Here is a 16,996-nt window from a genome sequence, read left to right on the forward strand (position 1 = left end):
AATATAATATTATGTGTGAAAGTGGTATTTGGCACTACTTGTTTAATGTGGGGCATTACTTGACAGCAGTGAGTGCATGTAGAGATGAATTAAATACAAGCCAAGGAAATGATTGAATGAGTAAATGCTTGTTCTTTGTCTCACAGGAATTGGGAATTCTTGTCGAGGACAACGCAGTTATGATGCATCCCTGAAGACATCTTGATCACATGGGTAGTGTATCTGTTTAGTATTACATCATTTTAGCTTCTCTGTGTAGTTGTATGCTTATATTGATGCCTGGGAGATTGCAGCACCATGGCCATGGGTAAGAAAATTGAACAGAAGTGGAAATGTGAACTATGTGAGTGGGAATTCGTTGGTGGCTTTCTGGACTTCTTACACCAGCCGTTTGTCTCTTTCAATAGCTTGATTATTATGTAAATAACGCTCTTGAAATTCAAAAATTTGACAGAATAGTCAAGCGGCTATTCTTGTAAGTAAGTAAGCTCTTACCCTCTTCACTGCTCCTGCGTCACTTGCATTGTAATGACATTTTGCTGGCACTCTTTGAAAGGAGGTTAGTATTAGATGAGCACAAGTGTTATACCAACATGGTTATTATACATTAAACATCCATCCATCCATTATCTACCACTTTATCCTCCACCGGAGGGTCGCGGTGGGTGCTGTGCCTATCTCAGCTGACATAGGGCGATAGGCGGGGTACAACCTGGACAGTTCGTCAGTCCATCGCAGGGCTATTATAAATTTACCGTACCTTAATGACAACAATGGAAAGACACTCTTGCAGCCCAAGCACTGAACTGGTGCTGTGGGAACAGCTACACAATGTATTCAAGCATATACATTAGGACTGCAACGGTTAACCGATTATTAGCCTATTACTAAATGAATCGCCAGCTATTTCAGCATTTCATGACATTTTATGGACCAAGAACCCAATTGATTAATTGAGAATACGATCAGATTTAATCTATGAAATTCAAACAAAGCATAAGAATGGGCGAGATTGAAGTGATTTTGAACGGAGCATGGTTGTTCGTAGCAGGCGGGCTGGTCTGAGTATTTCAGAAAGTGTTGATCTACTGGGATTTTCATACTCATACCATCTCTCGGGTTTACAAAGAATGGTCTGAAAAAAGAAAATATCCAGTGAAAAGCAGTTGTCTGGGAGAAAAAGCCTTGTTGATGCCAGAGGTCAAAGGAGAATGTCCAGGCAGGTTTGAAATGATTGAAAGGAGTCTGGAACTCAAATAACTACTTATAACTAAGGTGTACTGAAGACCATGTGAGTGCACAACATGTCAAAGCCTTGTAGAAGATGAGCAATGGCAGCAGAAGGTCACCACACATTTTATTTATAGTTGGTTTTCCCTTAACATAAATTTGTTCTTGAAGATATTCTGCTTGTATGGAGCCCTTTGCTGAATTCTAGTGGTTATGCTTCATGCTTCATGCTTAATATGGGAATTGGCCATGAAGACTTTGTGACCACCTTTTTTGGAATTGCTGAAGGGCTTCCACTAGATTGCAGGCTTCTTGGTTCAGTTGGTCTTGGATCTCAGCCGCTGGGATGCAGCAGGATACATGTTGACTTTTTCAGGGGATTGGCATCACGGAAACAGTAGTGGTTCTGTCCCTCGTCCAGGCGCCTTGTTTATTTCCACTGTCCTGTTTAAACAGCGCCGGTTCTGCATGAATAAATACGGGGCCAACAACAAGGACTGCACAATCTGTCACTGCTGAGGTTTAAAGCCAGACATTTGGTCCAAAATACCCTGCCTGCCCTGTGAAGACTGCTGGAAATAATTTCCAGTTGTAGGTTAATGAATGGAAACTGGTTCCCTGCCTAGAGCGAGGAGGCTTTTGCGGCATCAAACAGGTAGATGAGCAAGGCGTTATTATTCATCAAATGACAGGTGATGATAATGATGACGATAATGGTCTGTGTTTTTGTCCTGCTCCCTGTTCAGAAGTTACGAGATTGAGGTCAAGTTAGGTGTTGTGTTTTTAACCTCTTCCTGTTCTCTATTTTCACCATGTGTGCCAGTTTGGAAGTTACCTCATAGAGTAACACCATCCTGTGTGTGAGCGAGCGAGAAAGAGAGACGGTTCTCATTTCACCTGGCTCAGTGCCACCATATGTCATCTGGATTTTACTATACAGTTAATAATGTTTCTTTGAGAACATGGGGGATAAGATAAGAGTAGAAATTCCTTTCATTTCATTTGTGAACTTTCATTTCTGTGCCACGTGTACTACTATCACATCACAGTGTGCGCTTTGCTTTCACAGGCTCCGATACTGTGCTGACCCAATGGTTTAATCACCAGGACTAAAAATGAGCATAAGCAGTGATGAGGTCAATTTCCTGGTTTACAGATATCTGCAAGAGTCAGGTGAGTCAACGATTATTTGAGGAACCAACCTGGCCTGAGTACTTAAAATAATATACAGTTAAATATTGTACACCTCTTGTCATAGTTCCCACTTTATTGAACTTTGTCTAAATCATACCATAAAACTATTTTGCTTCCACTAGGCTTCTCTCACTCAGCATTCACCTTTGGCATAGAGAGCCACATAAGCCAGTCCAACATCAATGGAGCCCTGGTGCCCCCTGCTGCCCTCATATCCATCATCCAGAAGGGCCTGCAGTATGTGGAGGCTGAAGTCAGCATAAATGAGGTCAGACTCTTACATTGTTGGATACTAATGAGAGTAATTTACCAAGAACTGTTTTGTAAAACTCCACTGCATACTTTATGTTTCCACTCTAGCATGTAGGCTTTTGTGTTATAGAATTTCTGTTATAGCTTTGCCGGCTTACAATAAAGTCCATTATTAAACTACAAATCCCAGTTAACTTGAGGAAACTACGTAATGCTGCATGTTTTCTGTGTAGGACGGAACCTTGTTTGACGGACGGCCCATCGAATCTCTGTCTCTGATCGATGCCGTGATGCCAGATGTTGTCCAGACCAGACAGCAGGCCTATAGAGACAAGCTGGCCCAGCAGCAGCAGGTGGCGGCATGCAGTGGCAGCGGCACAGGACCCCAGGGAAGCACTAAAAATGGGGAAGGCACTGCCAATGGAGAGGAAAATGGATCCCATGCCTTAGCCAGTAAGCTAGCTAGTGTTCTTGTTTTTGAATGAAAAATGATCTGCCATAGTGCTGGACTTTTGTATTTTTGATTCTTTGCTAGATTAACTTAATGCTTACCACCTTGACATTAAGTTTAATAAAACCAGCAATCACTTCACCACATGCATTTAAACCTGGTATTAACAGCCATCTCCGTTGTCCTTATCAAGATCTGATTGCTATCTGATCACAGTCCTCCGCCCCTTATGTCAACTCCTCAACAACGTTAGCTACATGTGTAGTTGTCCTGAACTATTTTATGGACTCGTATTTGGCTGCTCAAGCAGATAGAGCCTGTATGTTGGAAAGCTTGTCCGTTTGTCCATTCTCCTATTAAAGAAGAGGGCAGTAGGACAGTGTTACTGATTACTCTTTTATCCACCTTTAGTTAAAGGTTTTGCTTGTGCTTCTCACTCTGCCCTGTACTGTAGATCACCACTCTGAGATGATGGAGGTGGATAGAGACGTGGAAATCCCTCAAAGTAAAGCAATGGTCCTCAGAGGCCACGAGTCCGAAGTTTTCATCTGTGCCTGGAACCCAGTGAACGACCTCCTCGCCTCTGGGTCAGTATCACCACATCATTTTCTTTCACTCACAACATGGACTGCATCAAAATCTTTTTATAAATGCTACTTAGGTTATTCGATTGTAATCTGTGGCCCAAAGTAGTTATATTGACATTAATAACAACAATAATACACTTGATTGATATAGCATTTTCAAAGAAAGTTACAAAGTACTTTAGTACCGAATGCATAGAACTGCCACAGGGGAGAAAAAACAAAACGCCTTGTGTAACGAGAAAACATCCACCTTTTAATGAGATTGGCTTTATCGATTGATTGTTGCAGGATGTTTACATCAGGGAGGGATGAGTTTGAAGATGTAGAGTCTCTGTATGCTCTGAGGATCACAGCTGTAACAGGAACTATGTGGCTCCCCAGTTTGTAGACATGGATGTATTTGAAAAGTGAAGGAAGTTGTATCGGAAGTAGCACTTCACCAGGGGGTGACTCTGCTGGTTGCAAAACGAACTCTGCTTGAATGGAAGTTGAGGGCAAAATGAGCACCTATTTCTCACTTGATTTATAATATCACTGAATATCACTTTCCTGAGGAGTTTCCTCACGTGCCTGTGATTTTCCAATTTCAAAAACTGTCATAGTTAGCGCCGTTTGAAATGGCAAAAATTGAGGCTTCACAACTGGAGATGATTTTGCGACAGTATTAATTATGACTCGACACACTTGGCATTAATTTGTGTCGTGGATGTGTCTCTTGTGGCCACATGACATCCGATCTCACGCCTGTGGGATGTTTGCAAAAATGCGTGGCTGATGCAATAACAGGTGGACAGATACTCCTGGTATTAAATAGTGTGTGCACATGCAGCTTGAGTGATTGTTTGTTTGGGATCTGATCTCAGCAATCTCACCTTGCTCACTATGCAGATTCAGATATGCAGACTATATGGTTTAGCCCGACTATGAGAAGTAAGTTTCTAGTGTGTGTGCGTGTCCGCAGGTCTGGAGACTCTACAGCGCGGATCTGGAACCTGAGTGAGAACAGCACAGGCGGATCCACCCAGCTGGTTCTGAGACACTGCATACGGGAAGGGGGCCAGGACGTACCCAGCAACAAAGACGTCACCTCACTAGACTGGAATGTGAGTGACTGTGCGCTTGCTCCTCTAAGTGCAGTTTTTTAGTAATCTAATCTAGTGCTGTGTGTGTGTGTGGCTACTACTTCTACTAAAGGCATTCCTTCCAACCATACTGTATATATGGGGGCGAGTCACTGCAGTTGAATACTGCTACAGCAATCCTGTGTAACAAAAGTCAGTGCACAACACCAAATACAACTACTGCAAACTAACAAGAAATATCTTTCTCTTTCAGAGTGAGGGAACGTTGCTAGCCACAGGCTCATATGACGGCTTTGCTAGAATATGGACAAAAGATGGTGAGACCCTCAGCCTCTGACACACACGTTATCACGGTAAAACTGTGTTAGCTGTATTTATAATTTGTGTTTTTATTCTTTCAGGCAACCTTGCGAGCACGTTGGGTCAACATAAAGGTCCTATATTTGCACTCAAGTGGAATAAGAAAGGAAACTTCATCCTCAGTGCTGGTGTAGACAAGGTAAAGCACTGCATAGATAGATTTTGTACCTGACAACGTAGCAGTAAGAGCCTATGAGCAGATGTACAAGCAGCTCACACACAAGGAAAACCTTCAGACATCCTGTTCTGTGCACAGGCATGAATTCTGTGTGTAGGTTTTAGTTTCTCAAATACAAGTTCACAGTTCACAGAATGAACAGCTAAGTGGAACGTGAGGTGTTTCAAATTGCGATCACTTACGCTACTTTTTATCTATTTCCAATAGCATCAGGGTGTTGTTATAACAGGTGCACAGTTAAGTCATATTTTTTATTGTGGATAGGATATCAATAGGAGGGTTGAAATCATTCTGAAGTGTGCAGTGGTTTACGAGGTTGCTGTCTTACTATATGCCGACACAGGGATGATGGGTTTTTATCATTGCAGGGATGAAGTCTAAAATATAATATTTATATATATATATATATTAGGGTGCTTTATCAACCTTTCAATTACTTGAGTGGCCATTTTAGTAATTAATTACCAGTTAAGATTTTAGTGAAGCAAAGTTTAAAATGTCTGCGTTCAGCTTTTGCTGCATTTCTGTGTGCATCCTTTTATTTATTATCTTTGGATTGTTGAAAATGATCTAATGTTGTGATTTCCTGCAAACATTAATTATAAAAGAGGAGAAACGGCATATTGATAACATGATGAATTTCCTTTGAACAGACCTTTCACAAACAGACATTGTGCAACATTGCCATCTAGTGTACTTCAGTATAATGACACGCACGGTGTCCTGCAGGAGAGGCTACACATAAAAGTCAAGCTGCTTTGTCACATGAGCTCACTTGGACATGACATAGAAGTCTGTGGTGATTTCTGCAGACGACTATGTTCTCACATTCAGCCCCTCTGGACAATCCCAAGAGAATCTCCGGGCTTCAGTACATGTCTGAGGAGCGTCATTGTCTTGTATAAAAAGGCTTGAAAATCATACATTATTAATAAAACTCTCCTCTTTCACACAGACAACAATTATCTGGGACGCACACACAGGAGAGGCCAAGCAACAGTTCCCCTTCCACTCAGGTGAGTAAAAAGAGGCAAAAACGCTGTCAGGTGTATGTTACCTTTTTCTGAACTGCAGCGAGACCATAAGGATTAGTTTGCTGGAGCGTGACAATAACAGACCAGACTACCAAATTAAATCACAAACTGTTACCGTTTTAAAACCATCTCTGCAGAATCAAATGCAACAATAATAAAAAATAAATAAAAAAAATCTGTACTCAGATTATCATTGTGTGTCGTTATGGTGTCTCATGGTCTGCTTGCGTATCTCACTGCTGCAGCAGCCCTAAGCTCCGTCTCTGCCTCCCAACAGCACCTGCTCTGGACGTAGACTGGCAGAGCAACAACGCGTTTGCCTCCTGCAGCACAGACATGTGCATCCATGTGTGTAAGCTGGGTCAGGACAGACCTGTCAAGACCTTCCAGGGACACACGGTAAGACATGGGGAGGAAAAATGAGGAGCGTGGTGGAATCGATGTAATTTGTGATTAATATTGTTAAGATGCTGGAGGGAAAAACACATTTATATAAGAAAGTTAACAGGATGAATTGAAACACAGCATATTGGACTAAACTTGCTGCAGTCTCTGTAACAGGTATTACGTCTTAGTTCCTATATTTGATTTATCTTTGCAGAATGAAGTCAACGCCATAAAGTGGGATCCAACGGGCAGCTTGCTGGCTTCCTGCTCTGATGACATGACACTTAAGGTCAGTCCACACAACATGAAAATGTAATGACCAAAGTCAGACAAGGAAAATTAATCCAACCACTGCTTTTTATGATCATATCCTTCCTTTTCTGGCACAGATCTGGAGCATGAAACAGGACTTGTGTGTCCATGACCTACAGGCTCACAATAAAGAAATCTACACAATCAAGTGGAGCCCCACAGGCCCCGGGACCAACAACCCCAATGCCAACCTCATGTTGGCCAGGTAAGAATACTATGCAGCAGCTCTTTTAGCTTTCAGAAGTTTTCATTTCCTTGTGTCATTTAACTTAATTGCTAGGAATCCGAATCAGAAATATATCATATCTGAAATTGCACAGTAGACACTAAGTTCTAACTGACTTTTCTGTCCCTGTTTCCTGTCTCTTTAGTGCATCGTTTGACTCAACAGTGCGTCTATGGGACGTAGAGCGCGGGGTGTGTATCCACACACTGACCCGCCACCAGGAGCCCGTCTACAGTGTGGCCTTCAGCCCTGATGGGAGGCACCTCGCCAGTGGTTCCTTTGACAAGTGTGTCCACATCTGGAACACTCAGGTCAGGCATGAGGACCAGTAGCTAGGGATGTCCCGATTCCAAGTATCAGATCAGAAAACCCCCGATCAGGTCCGCTGTGTAGCTCAGCTTTTATTTATCTATTAGGGCGCACATACACGCTTTAGTGCGGACCAAAGCAGGTGAGCATCGCCGTAACTTCAGATTACAACAACAGACACTCGTCAGTTGATCGGGACAACCCTACCAGTAACCATAACACAGCAATACACATGTGATGAGGAAGTTGTTCTTCATTTTAAAAGTGTTTTGTTCTTCTTCAGACGGGCGCTTTAGTCCACAGCTACAGGGGGACAGGAGGGATCTTTGAGGTATGCTGGAACGCCACAGGGGACAAAGTAGGAGCCAGTGCATCAGATGGATCGGTGAGTTTTGCTGTTTGAGCACTACATCATACAAATAACAGCCACCACTGCCTCTGTTCACAAATATAGTTTGTTCAGACCAAATATGAAGCAGCAAAATTCCATGTTGCAGGACTTATGCAAATATAGTGAATAAACATAACTCGCAAGTATTTGCTCCCTCTTTTTCCAGTAGAAAAGCTAACACAAGTTTGTAAATGTATGAGTTCCAATGTTTCTACTGGAGAGGTGAAGCCAATGACAAGTCGCAGTGCAACATTTGCTGTCTGTTTGTGTCCTAGTAATTTGTTTTGCATTTATTTCTGAAATGTCACATTAAACCAGCCCACTTGGGTGGAAATTGTGTCAGTAAACCTATTTGACCTAGTCAAAATGATGCCATAAAATGTGGTGATGGCGCCTTGTCAGAATCAAGTTTAGACCCTTGATTTATGGCACATACTTATTTCAGTTGCCTGCTGTTTCCACATGGAAACTACAACAGTCACATGTAGTGTTTTAGTGAGTCTTGGTCTCAAGACCGACTTGAGTCCTGATTTCCAGGCTTTTTAACTGATAAAGAAAGTTTTTCTCTTGTAAGATTTTTGTAGTGGTGTCATTTCAAATGTGTATTGATTAATGCAATTAACACAGATATGTTTTGATTGCGCCCGCTAATCTACTTTACACTTAGCGATGGTACCGGGCTCTCTGGCTAAATTTTGAAATACTGCAACGACGTTGGTCACAATGAGATTTTTTTTGCTGTTCCTAATCCCGTGGAGAGATCTGTGTGTCTGTCTGTGCAGGGGGCGGGGCTATCTGCCGCTGCCTGCCTGTCACTCACACACACACAGAGACACAGAACCGCAGACACCGAATCACAGTGAAGAAAGTCATACGTTCTAAAGTCTGGCTATGTTTCGCCAAAACCGATGCTAAGCTATGAGCTGCTTAGCTTATAGACCGTGGTCAGACTGCTTCAACCTGACACTCTTAACTTTGACAAGCAGGTGAGGAACATACGGACACTCGGCTTGATCAGGAGGATCCCAGACATTCATTTCCTCCAACAAGCATAGAAGATTTCGCATTATCTCGGCTAACACTAGCCCTGCCTGGTCACCGTCACAACTGATGCTCTGTCTCTTGCTTGACACACACAGCTAGAGCTGAAACAGTTAATCGATTATTACCGATTGCTTAATTAATCGTCAACTATTTTGATAATTGGTTTGAAGCTTTTTTCATTATTAAAACAAGAAGATTTCTGATTGTTTTAGCATATTAAATGTGAATATTTTCTTTGCTCCACATAACAAAGAAATCATTAAAATTGAATCATTTTGGCCAAGGCAAACCAAGGCGTTTTGGGATCAAGTATCTGAGAGGCTTTAAACCACTGGGCCAAAATCTTGTTTTGATCCCTGTTGGAAAAGTGTAGACAGACCTGAAAGCCTCCGTCCACTGACGAGTCTTCACCAAACTGACGCATCGGTGCAGAGAAGGATGAATGATATTGGCTCCACGGTTATTTCTGCAAAACACAAAGTAAAGGCTCTGAGAAATGCGTCATTGCTCTGTCCAAGCACAGAAAACATGCAATCCATGGGGAACATTACTTTTGTGGCTTTGTAAAATGTAAAATGTAAAAAAAAAAAAAAAAGGTGATGTATTATCTCTGAAGTGTTGTTGTTGTCAACCCTACGTTCTTATACCGAGGTGGTGCTTTTATCAAGATTAAATAATCATCCTCACTGTCACTTTTTGTGCACAAACCTAACCACATTCATGAACAGGACATGGCTGTGATCACCCTCCTTTCAGTGAAAAGTGTCATACGTGGGTAAAATCTTATCTCGTCTGTAGATAGAATATACAAACAAGTTGAGTGATGTTTGGTGGTAGAAAGTGAACGCTGACCCTAGGGAAATGACACTTGAAACTCCAGTCATTGATGATAAATGAAACCTTCTCTTCCCGTCGACGAGCTGTGGCAGAAATTGAAATTGTTACGGGTGACATTGAAGCACCGCGTTAAACTCGACTCCTTCCACTTTTTTGATTTTTCTCCTCCAGGTTTGTGTATTAGACCTGAGGAAATGACACTCATCGGTGGGAGCCATGGACCCGACTACGAATGTGTAAATAGCCAAAATTGACTGAGTGTCCCTGCCTGTCCGGCACACTGCTGTAGTCCCATCAGATGCAATGGCCCGCCATAACAGAACTCTCCCTCGTCTCTCTGAAGATGTACACACAAGGACCAGACCTTAGCCACACACAGTGCTTAAAGGTCTGTTTGCACACTTGCATTTCTCTCCCAGAACTGCTGGAAGAGACACGTCGTCACTCAGCGTAACCCTCGTCGGGGGGCTCGTCACTCACACAAACCAAAATAACCTGGATTATTTTCTCTTTCCTCTTTTTATCCTTTTTAAAGATCAAGTTGTTTTTGTTTTCGCGTCTGCATATTGCATACGCCAGCGCCCAGTGTCCTGTGGACATTGTTGTGTTGAATTTGGATTTTATCTCTCTCTAGGTTTTATATTACATGAGGGTGGGGCGGGTGGACTTGTTTTGTATTGGATGTTCTGTGAGTGATCATCTTTTTCAGTCTGTTATGTATAGCTCAGAAAATAATAGAAGTGGTTGATAATTTCGACGACCATTTGTGTTCTCCCGTTTTCTTTTTTCTTTTTTTCTCTCAGTTACAAAGTCTAAAGCTGTAAATCAAAGAGTAAACTCTCCCTTTTGTTCCTGCAACGTTTATCCTCAGAAAATGATGTCAAGCTCTGAAGAATTCAAAGCCTCTGTAGCTGTAACGCCAAGTCGATATCGCGTCCCAACTGTCCTCAAAGTGCAGACAGTGTCGGGCTCGCTCCCGTCACTGAACCTGAGCTTGTCCTAGACCAGCTGTGCACTTGTGTCACCAGTGAGGTAACGTGACACAGTGGGAGCTCTGCTTCCTGGTGTCTTTGCGGTCTCTGGGAGAGAGAGAAAGACAGAAAAACTAGTCTGCTTTAATACATTTGACATGAAAAATGAATAGTCATATATGTGCTTGTTATGATAATCAGACTAAGTCCATCTAATCATGTTCCATTCCCCCGCCCCCCCCCCCCCCCCCCTCTACTTGGTCATCAGACGAGAGAACATCTGGATTATCACTTCCTCTGGAAGCACAGGGTTTTCGAGTGCACTTTTTTTGTAAACATGAGTCAGCATTTTGAGAGTGGACCAGTGATTCTGGATTTCATATCGTTTTGAGTCACGCTCAAGCTTTTATTTTGTAATACGTGTAGTTTTCAGTTTCCCCGTGGTGACCGGAAGTAGACATCACAGCCGTTTGTTTGCTGTTGTCATGCAGTTGTTGCCCAGCATTAATAACCCCCCCACACACACACACACACACACACACACACACACACTCTGGAGACGGGCTGTGTTCAGGCCTATGCACAGTTATGCACAGACATTGCTTTGGTTTGTAGTGTTCAGAGTTGCTCTTGCTTAAAAAAGCAGACGTACAGCGGCATAAGACTTGATGTAACATGGTTATCTGCTATATACATATATGTATATATATATGTGCTGTCAAAGGGGGAATCTCTTGTACGCCACTCATTTGTAAATTTTTGAAGATGCTTGAAGTACAAGACATGATGATGGTGCGCATCACCAGAGGTCGTGACCATGAGGAATGTTTGTTTTTAAATAAAATACCATTTTAGAGGCTAGAATACAAGCGAGGGTTTCAGTTGCAAACGCCATTCCAGTTCCCATCTCATCGCCACGGCTAGCATCTTAGCGGCATGAGCTACACGTCGTCGGACTCGTTGGAGGTTTCGTTCCGAATGTTACCAATTTTGTTAAAAATCGTAATGAAGCGTCGTACTCTTTTTGAAGTTTTGTTTTAACGCAGTCGGCAGTGATTGGACTATCACTGTACACTATTTGAATTGATGTCTAAGACAGTGGAATGGTATTTTATAAAGGTTAGTTTTTAGATAAGCTTTTTACACTGCATTCAAACGTGTTTGCTATTATTTTTTGTTTTGTTTTTGTTTTGTTCCTACCGATCGTACTAATGTCAAATTATCTTTGCTATGTCGGGAGAGCCCTTGAAGGTTTTGTACCTCCTCAAAACTTTTGTAATTCTCATTCATTTGTAGCCATCCACTTAAAATGAACAAAAAAAAAATACATGGAATTTGGATTGAGCTGTTGATGTATAACACAGAACATGTAAATACCAATTTGCAGGATTCTTTTTTTTGTTTTTGTTTGTGTTGTCTTTGCCCTCACTTATGTTGTACTCTCTCTCACTCACAGGGTTGCAGTCTGCAGCCTCCTGATCTGACTGTTGTAATATCACTCAGATCGCAAGGTCTAGAATAAAATCTATTTTGATAATATATCGGCGTGTTTGCTCCTTGATTTACTCATTCTGTGGCACTGCATTTCTACACGCCATGTTTATTACTAATAATCAATATTCAGCATAATCTGTTAGAGAGATAACTTTGAAAACTTAGAATAGAGCATTTCAGCTGCTTTTTTCTATCGCTATGTTAAAATGTACAGTATATACAGAGGCTATAAGAATATGCAATACAGAGAGTCTTATGTTCTATTTTTTAGCATAACCTAGGCAATCTGATGAAGAAAAAAAACAAGTTCACCAACTGTATAAACACACCTGAACTCAAAATGTTCAAAATCGGATTGAATATGGAAACACATCAAAGTTCAAAGTTCCCGTTTTTATGAAGAAAAAGCACTCTATTTTTGTGACTTCTACACATTTATATCACGACTAAAAATGTGATATAAAATGAATCCTAATTTTGACTCAACAACACACGAGAATGCGGGAAACACCACATTTGTTTTAAAGCCTGAATATGTGACCTATAAACACACAGCCCCAGGATGTCCATATAAGGAGTTCTGTATTATTTCCACGGCAATTTACCATGGGTGCACCTGCGGCACAGATCTCTATTTAAAGTAGAGCCCTGAAAATACATACAGTTAATAGAAAACATGAGTCGGTTCAGGCAAGAATTTAAACCGTAAACTCACAGTGGTGGATGTGACACAGCTCAAAAACAACACACATAAAATCTTCTTTTGCCAAAGTAAATCAATTATGCTGTGAATGTGCTTGAGATAAAAGGACACAACAAATCAATAATAGAACAATAAGGAAAATAGATCAAAAACTTACTTCAGGCTTCAGGGTTTTTTTTTTTAATGCCAGATACTCATCCATGTATCCGGGCTTTGGACAGGCACTCGGAGTACGCTGGATGTGGCCTCCTGCTGTGAAACCTGAAGGGGAGGATAAATAATAAATTATATATGACAATATATATATATAAAGATGTAAGTATGGAGTATTGAGATGGAGTATTAGAGCTCAACTAGAGAAAGAATAAAATGTAATAGTAAGAATAAAGTTGTTTAAGATTTACGATGAGATTTAATTCTTAGTAACAGCAACTGAACGCAGATGCTGTGTGTCTGACACTTTCTGTGACACTCTTTCTTCAAAACGAACTCAGTTTCCTGCACAATCTTTTCAAAGTCCTGATGCTGATAAGAATGTGGTGGTGGTATGGTTACTTTACCGCAGTATACCTATCCTCTTCTATGTCTCTGACCCTCTGACAAACACTTCTTCTAATCAGGTCATTCGGCATATTTTTAGACAACTGGATCACTGAGTCCACCGGACCAGTCTCTGCTGGACTCTCTGGTGAATTTCTCAGCATCCGCTGTTTCAGAGAAGACGTGACACTTCAGAGGCTTGTAATATTCTACCTCCACTGAGGAGATTTGTAATAACTCAAGAATGACTTAGAATCTCATTATAATGACTTAGAATATCATGATAATGACTTAGAATCTCATTATAATGACTTAGAACATGGGTGTCAAACTCTGGCCCGCGGGCCAAATTTGGCCCGCCGTGTAATTTCATTTGGCCCTTGAGGCAATATCAAATTAACATTAGAGCTGGCCCGCCGGTATTATTATACACTTATCTATGTGAGCAACTTTTCTCCTCAATGAAGATGACGAAAACGTCTCACAGGATACGTCTGACTGATGAACACCTTCGTTCGATAATGAAGGTTGCCTCAGCTCAAAGCCTGAACCCCGACATTTATGAACTAGCATCAAAGAAAAGATGCTAGTTCATAAATGATGGTTGATTTATTCATTGTTATTTTATTTTCAAATTTATTAGCTTGTGGAAAAAGTTAATGTTGATATTTACCTCAGAAGGCTGCAAATAGAAAAGAGGCATTAAATGTTTTATTTAAATTTTATTTAATATGCCATTGATGTTTTTTCGTTTGTTTTTTGAAAGTTGATTTTGCACTTTTAAGTTATATAAGCGTTGCTTGTTCCATATTCAGTGTTAAAGCAAATCAGTGTAGCAAACTGAGCAATAATTAACGTTTTATTCATGCACTTTCTCTTGCTACTTCAAGGCTTGAATGTTTGATTCATTCATTATTGTTATTTTATTTTCAAATTTATTATTAGCCTGTGGAAAAAGTTTATTTGGATATTTACCTCAGAAGGCTGCAAATAGAAAAGAGGCATTAAATTTTTATCCATCCATTATCTACCGCTTATCCTGTATTTAAGGTGCATTCAATTTTTATTTAAATTTTATTTGATATGCCATTGATATTTTTTAATTATTATTATTATTATTTGAAACTCGATTTTGCATGTCACTATAAAGTTATATAAGCCTTGCTTGTTCAATATTCAATGCAAAACTTGTTTGGGTCCCTATTAAAAGGTTAATTTGTTCAACCTTGGCCCGCGGCTTTGTTCAGTTTTAAATTTTGGCCCACTCTGTATTTGAGTTTGACACCCCTGACTCAGAATATCATGATAATTACTTAGAATCTCATTATAATGACTTAGAATCTCATTATAATGACTTAGAATCTCATTATAATGACTTAGTAATACATATTTGTATATGTAAGTGAAGGAAAGGGGGTTTCATAAGTAGGCCGCCTGTCAATCAAACCTGCAGTACTCAGTAAGTGGATTCCAGTGTGTGATACAGTTCATATACACATAATACCTAGTGAAGCGTGTCTACTCTGTACTGAAAGCAAACATGGCGTGTCTGCTATATGTCATCATTTCTCACTTCTCTAAACTAAAATAACTGTACGAACATTACCTCTTCACCCTGAAATTAAATATTAGTAAGGGATCATTATACGACAGGTAAATCCACTGGGAATTAACAGTGAAAACACAGTAATCCTTTCACACTGGAAGACTTGAATGTATGTATGCTGTATATATATTTGTTTATGGGCGAGAGGCGTCACACTGACTGAGAGCTCATTCATCGGTGAAGAGGTGGTTTTCGTGAGCTACGTCATGATCTGCAAATAAAGGGCAGCCGTTGCCAAATAGAGGACTGTTTGTGTCCCAAGTGTCAAAAAACACTGTCGTAACGGTGCTTTTGAGACGAGTCATTTTCTATATCAAAGATAAAATGTGATAGTCTTTTTTTTTTGTCACTCAGATGGAGAAATAACATGACGCACGACATTTCCTGTTGCAGCTTTTGAAGACGATGTCAGTGAGAAAACAGTTCTCAGTTCTGTGTCAATATTCTTGTGACCAGATTTTTACCGGCTGCTCCCCAAAGCTGTTTTAACATTTAATAGCTAGACAGGATATGTATTACAGATATCTGTCATTCAATTCTTCCTCGTCAAAAAAGAACATTTCAGATATCCACAATGACATTCTTCCTAGGATGTCACTTTTGCCATTCATGTGTATTGGGCTATCAATTTCAGCTATCCACAACGCCATTCTGGATATATCTGAATTATGCAAACGAGGTTGATTATGAACAGACGTCTCAACCGTTTGGTAGAGGCCTGTATCTGAAATATTGTAGGGTCTAATTAAAAAAATAAAATAAAATAATATATTGATTTGCGTTATTGTTATAAGTAAATAAAATAAAATAATAAAAAAATGCAAATAAATAATTTTTCCTTTGCTTTTTTCTTGGTGCGTACCTTAAAGGGTTAATACACGACTTCATAGGCCGTACACCAACAAAGGACGGGTTCTGACATATTGTATTGTTCTTTCAATTTATATTTCACATACTTTTTAATGACAAGGTTTTTCCATGTTATTTCATTCATTTCAGAAAATAAATAAAATATTTTAAACATTCTTTGTTGGTGTCAGATTATTTGTAACATAATGGTTGGAAGGGCCCTGGGAATGTTTGCTTAGGGCCCCTACACCCTACAGACTCTAGAATCACTGGGTTTATTTATGTTTTGTTTTTGTTTGTTTGTTTATTTTTCTGTTACTCTGTATATCGGTTCTCCATGTACCCTTGTTATATGTTGTAAAAACAAAAAGAGGACACGATGTCCTATCTGCACACATTTCTGTATAGATATGCATTATACTCTTGTGCATGATGTTGTTGATGTAACATTGTTACAATGTGCTCTGATAAAAATGTAATGACAAATTAGAATCGTCTCTGGTTACAGTTGAAAGAAAGGAAAACGCAGAGGTTCAACACAGTACTTTGTGCTTCGAAGAACTTTTAGGGTGTGCACTGTGCACGCTCCATGGACTTAATTATAACATCTAACACGTACAGTTCCACCTGCACATAAATTCCTGCTAAAGTCCAACCCATTTTTTTCAGCCTCCCATTGAAAATGAAAGGATGATTCAGTTAATTCTAAATCCTCCTCCTGCTGCTGCTGCTGCTGCCTGATGTTCCACAGTGCACCTGACCACTCCCACAGAGAGAGAGAGCAGCAGCAGCAGAAGACACTGCAGACAGCTGCCTCATTCAGAGACACTTCAGAGTCTACACACACACACTGACAGGATCATAACAAGAGGAGGACACCCTCACACCTGATGAGGTGATTCAAACACAGACACACCCCTCGTCCACACACACACACACACACACACACAGGGTTTGAC

At 40.5% G+C, this 16,996-nt stretch overlaps 1 protein-coding gene across 1 annotated transcript; it reads left to right on the forward strand.

Annotated features, from left to right (window-relative positions):
* On the forward strand, positions 1 to 12,341 carry LOC310927977 (F-box-like/WD repeat-containing protein TBL1XR1). Its single transcript, XM_083890434.1, has 16 exons — positions 1 to 68; positions 147 to 213; positions 2,300 to 2,403; positions 2,547 to 2,692; positions 2,910 to 3,129; positions 3,582 to 3,714; positions 4,676 to 4,817; positions 5,050 to 5,113; positions 5,198 to 5,295; positions 6,290 to 6,350; positions 6,646 to 6,767; positions 6,970 to 7,044; positions 7,145 to 7,272; positions 7,439 to 7,604; positions 7,886 to 7,987; positions 10,046 to 12,341. The coding sequence occupies exons 3-16, from the start codon at positions 2,346 to 2,348 to the stop codon at positions 10,070 to 10,072; spliced, it is 1,542 nt and encodes a 513-aa protein (XP_083746560.1). The 5' UTR covers positions 1 to 68; positions 147 to 213; positions 2,300 to 2,345; the 3' UTR covers positions 10,073 to 12,341.
* Positions 12,342 to 16,996: the final 4,655 nt, after the last annotated feature.

The sequence above is a fragment of the Microchirus variegatus genome (assembly GCF_963457635.1).
Source record: "Microchirus variegatus genome assembly, chromosome: 5".
NCBI lineage: Eukaryota > Metazoa > Chordata > Actinopteri > Pleuronectiformes > Soleidae > Microchirus > Microchirus variegatus.

Coding starts and splice junctions, on each gene's coding strand:
- LOC310927977 (XM_083890434.1), top strand. CDS start 2,346: ATGAGCATAAGCAGTGATGAGGTCAATTTCCTGGTTTACAGATATCTG. Junction 2,404..2,546: donor CAGATATCTGCAAGAGTCAG/GTGAGTCAACGA, acceptor TGCTTCCACTAG/GCTTCTCTCACTCAGCATTC. Junction 6,351..6,645: donor ACAGTTCCCCTTCCACTCAG/GTGAGTAAAAAG, acceptor GCCTCCCAACAG/CACCTGCTCTGGACGTAGAC.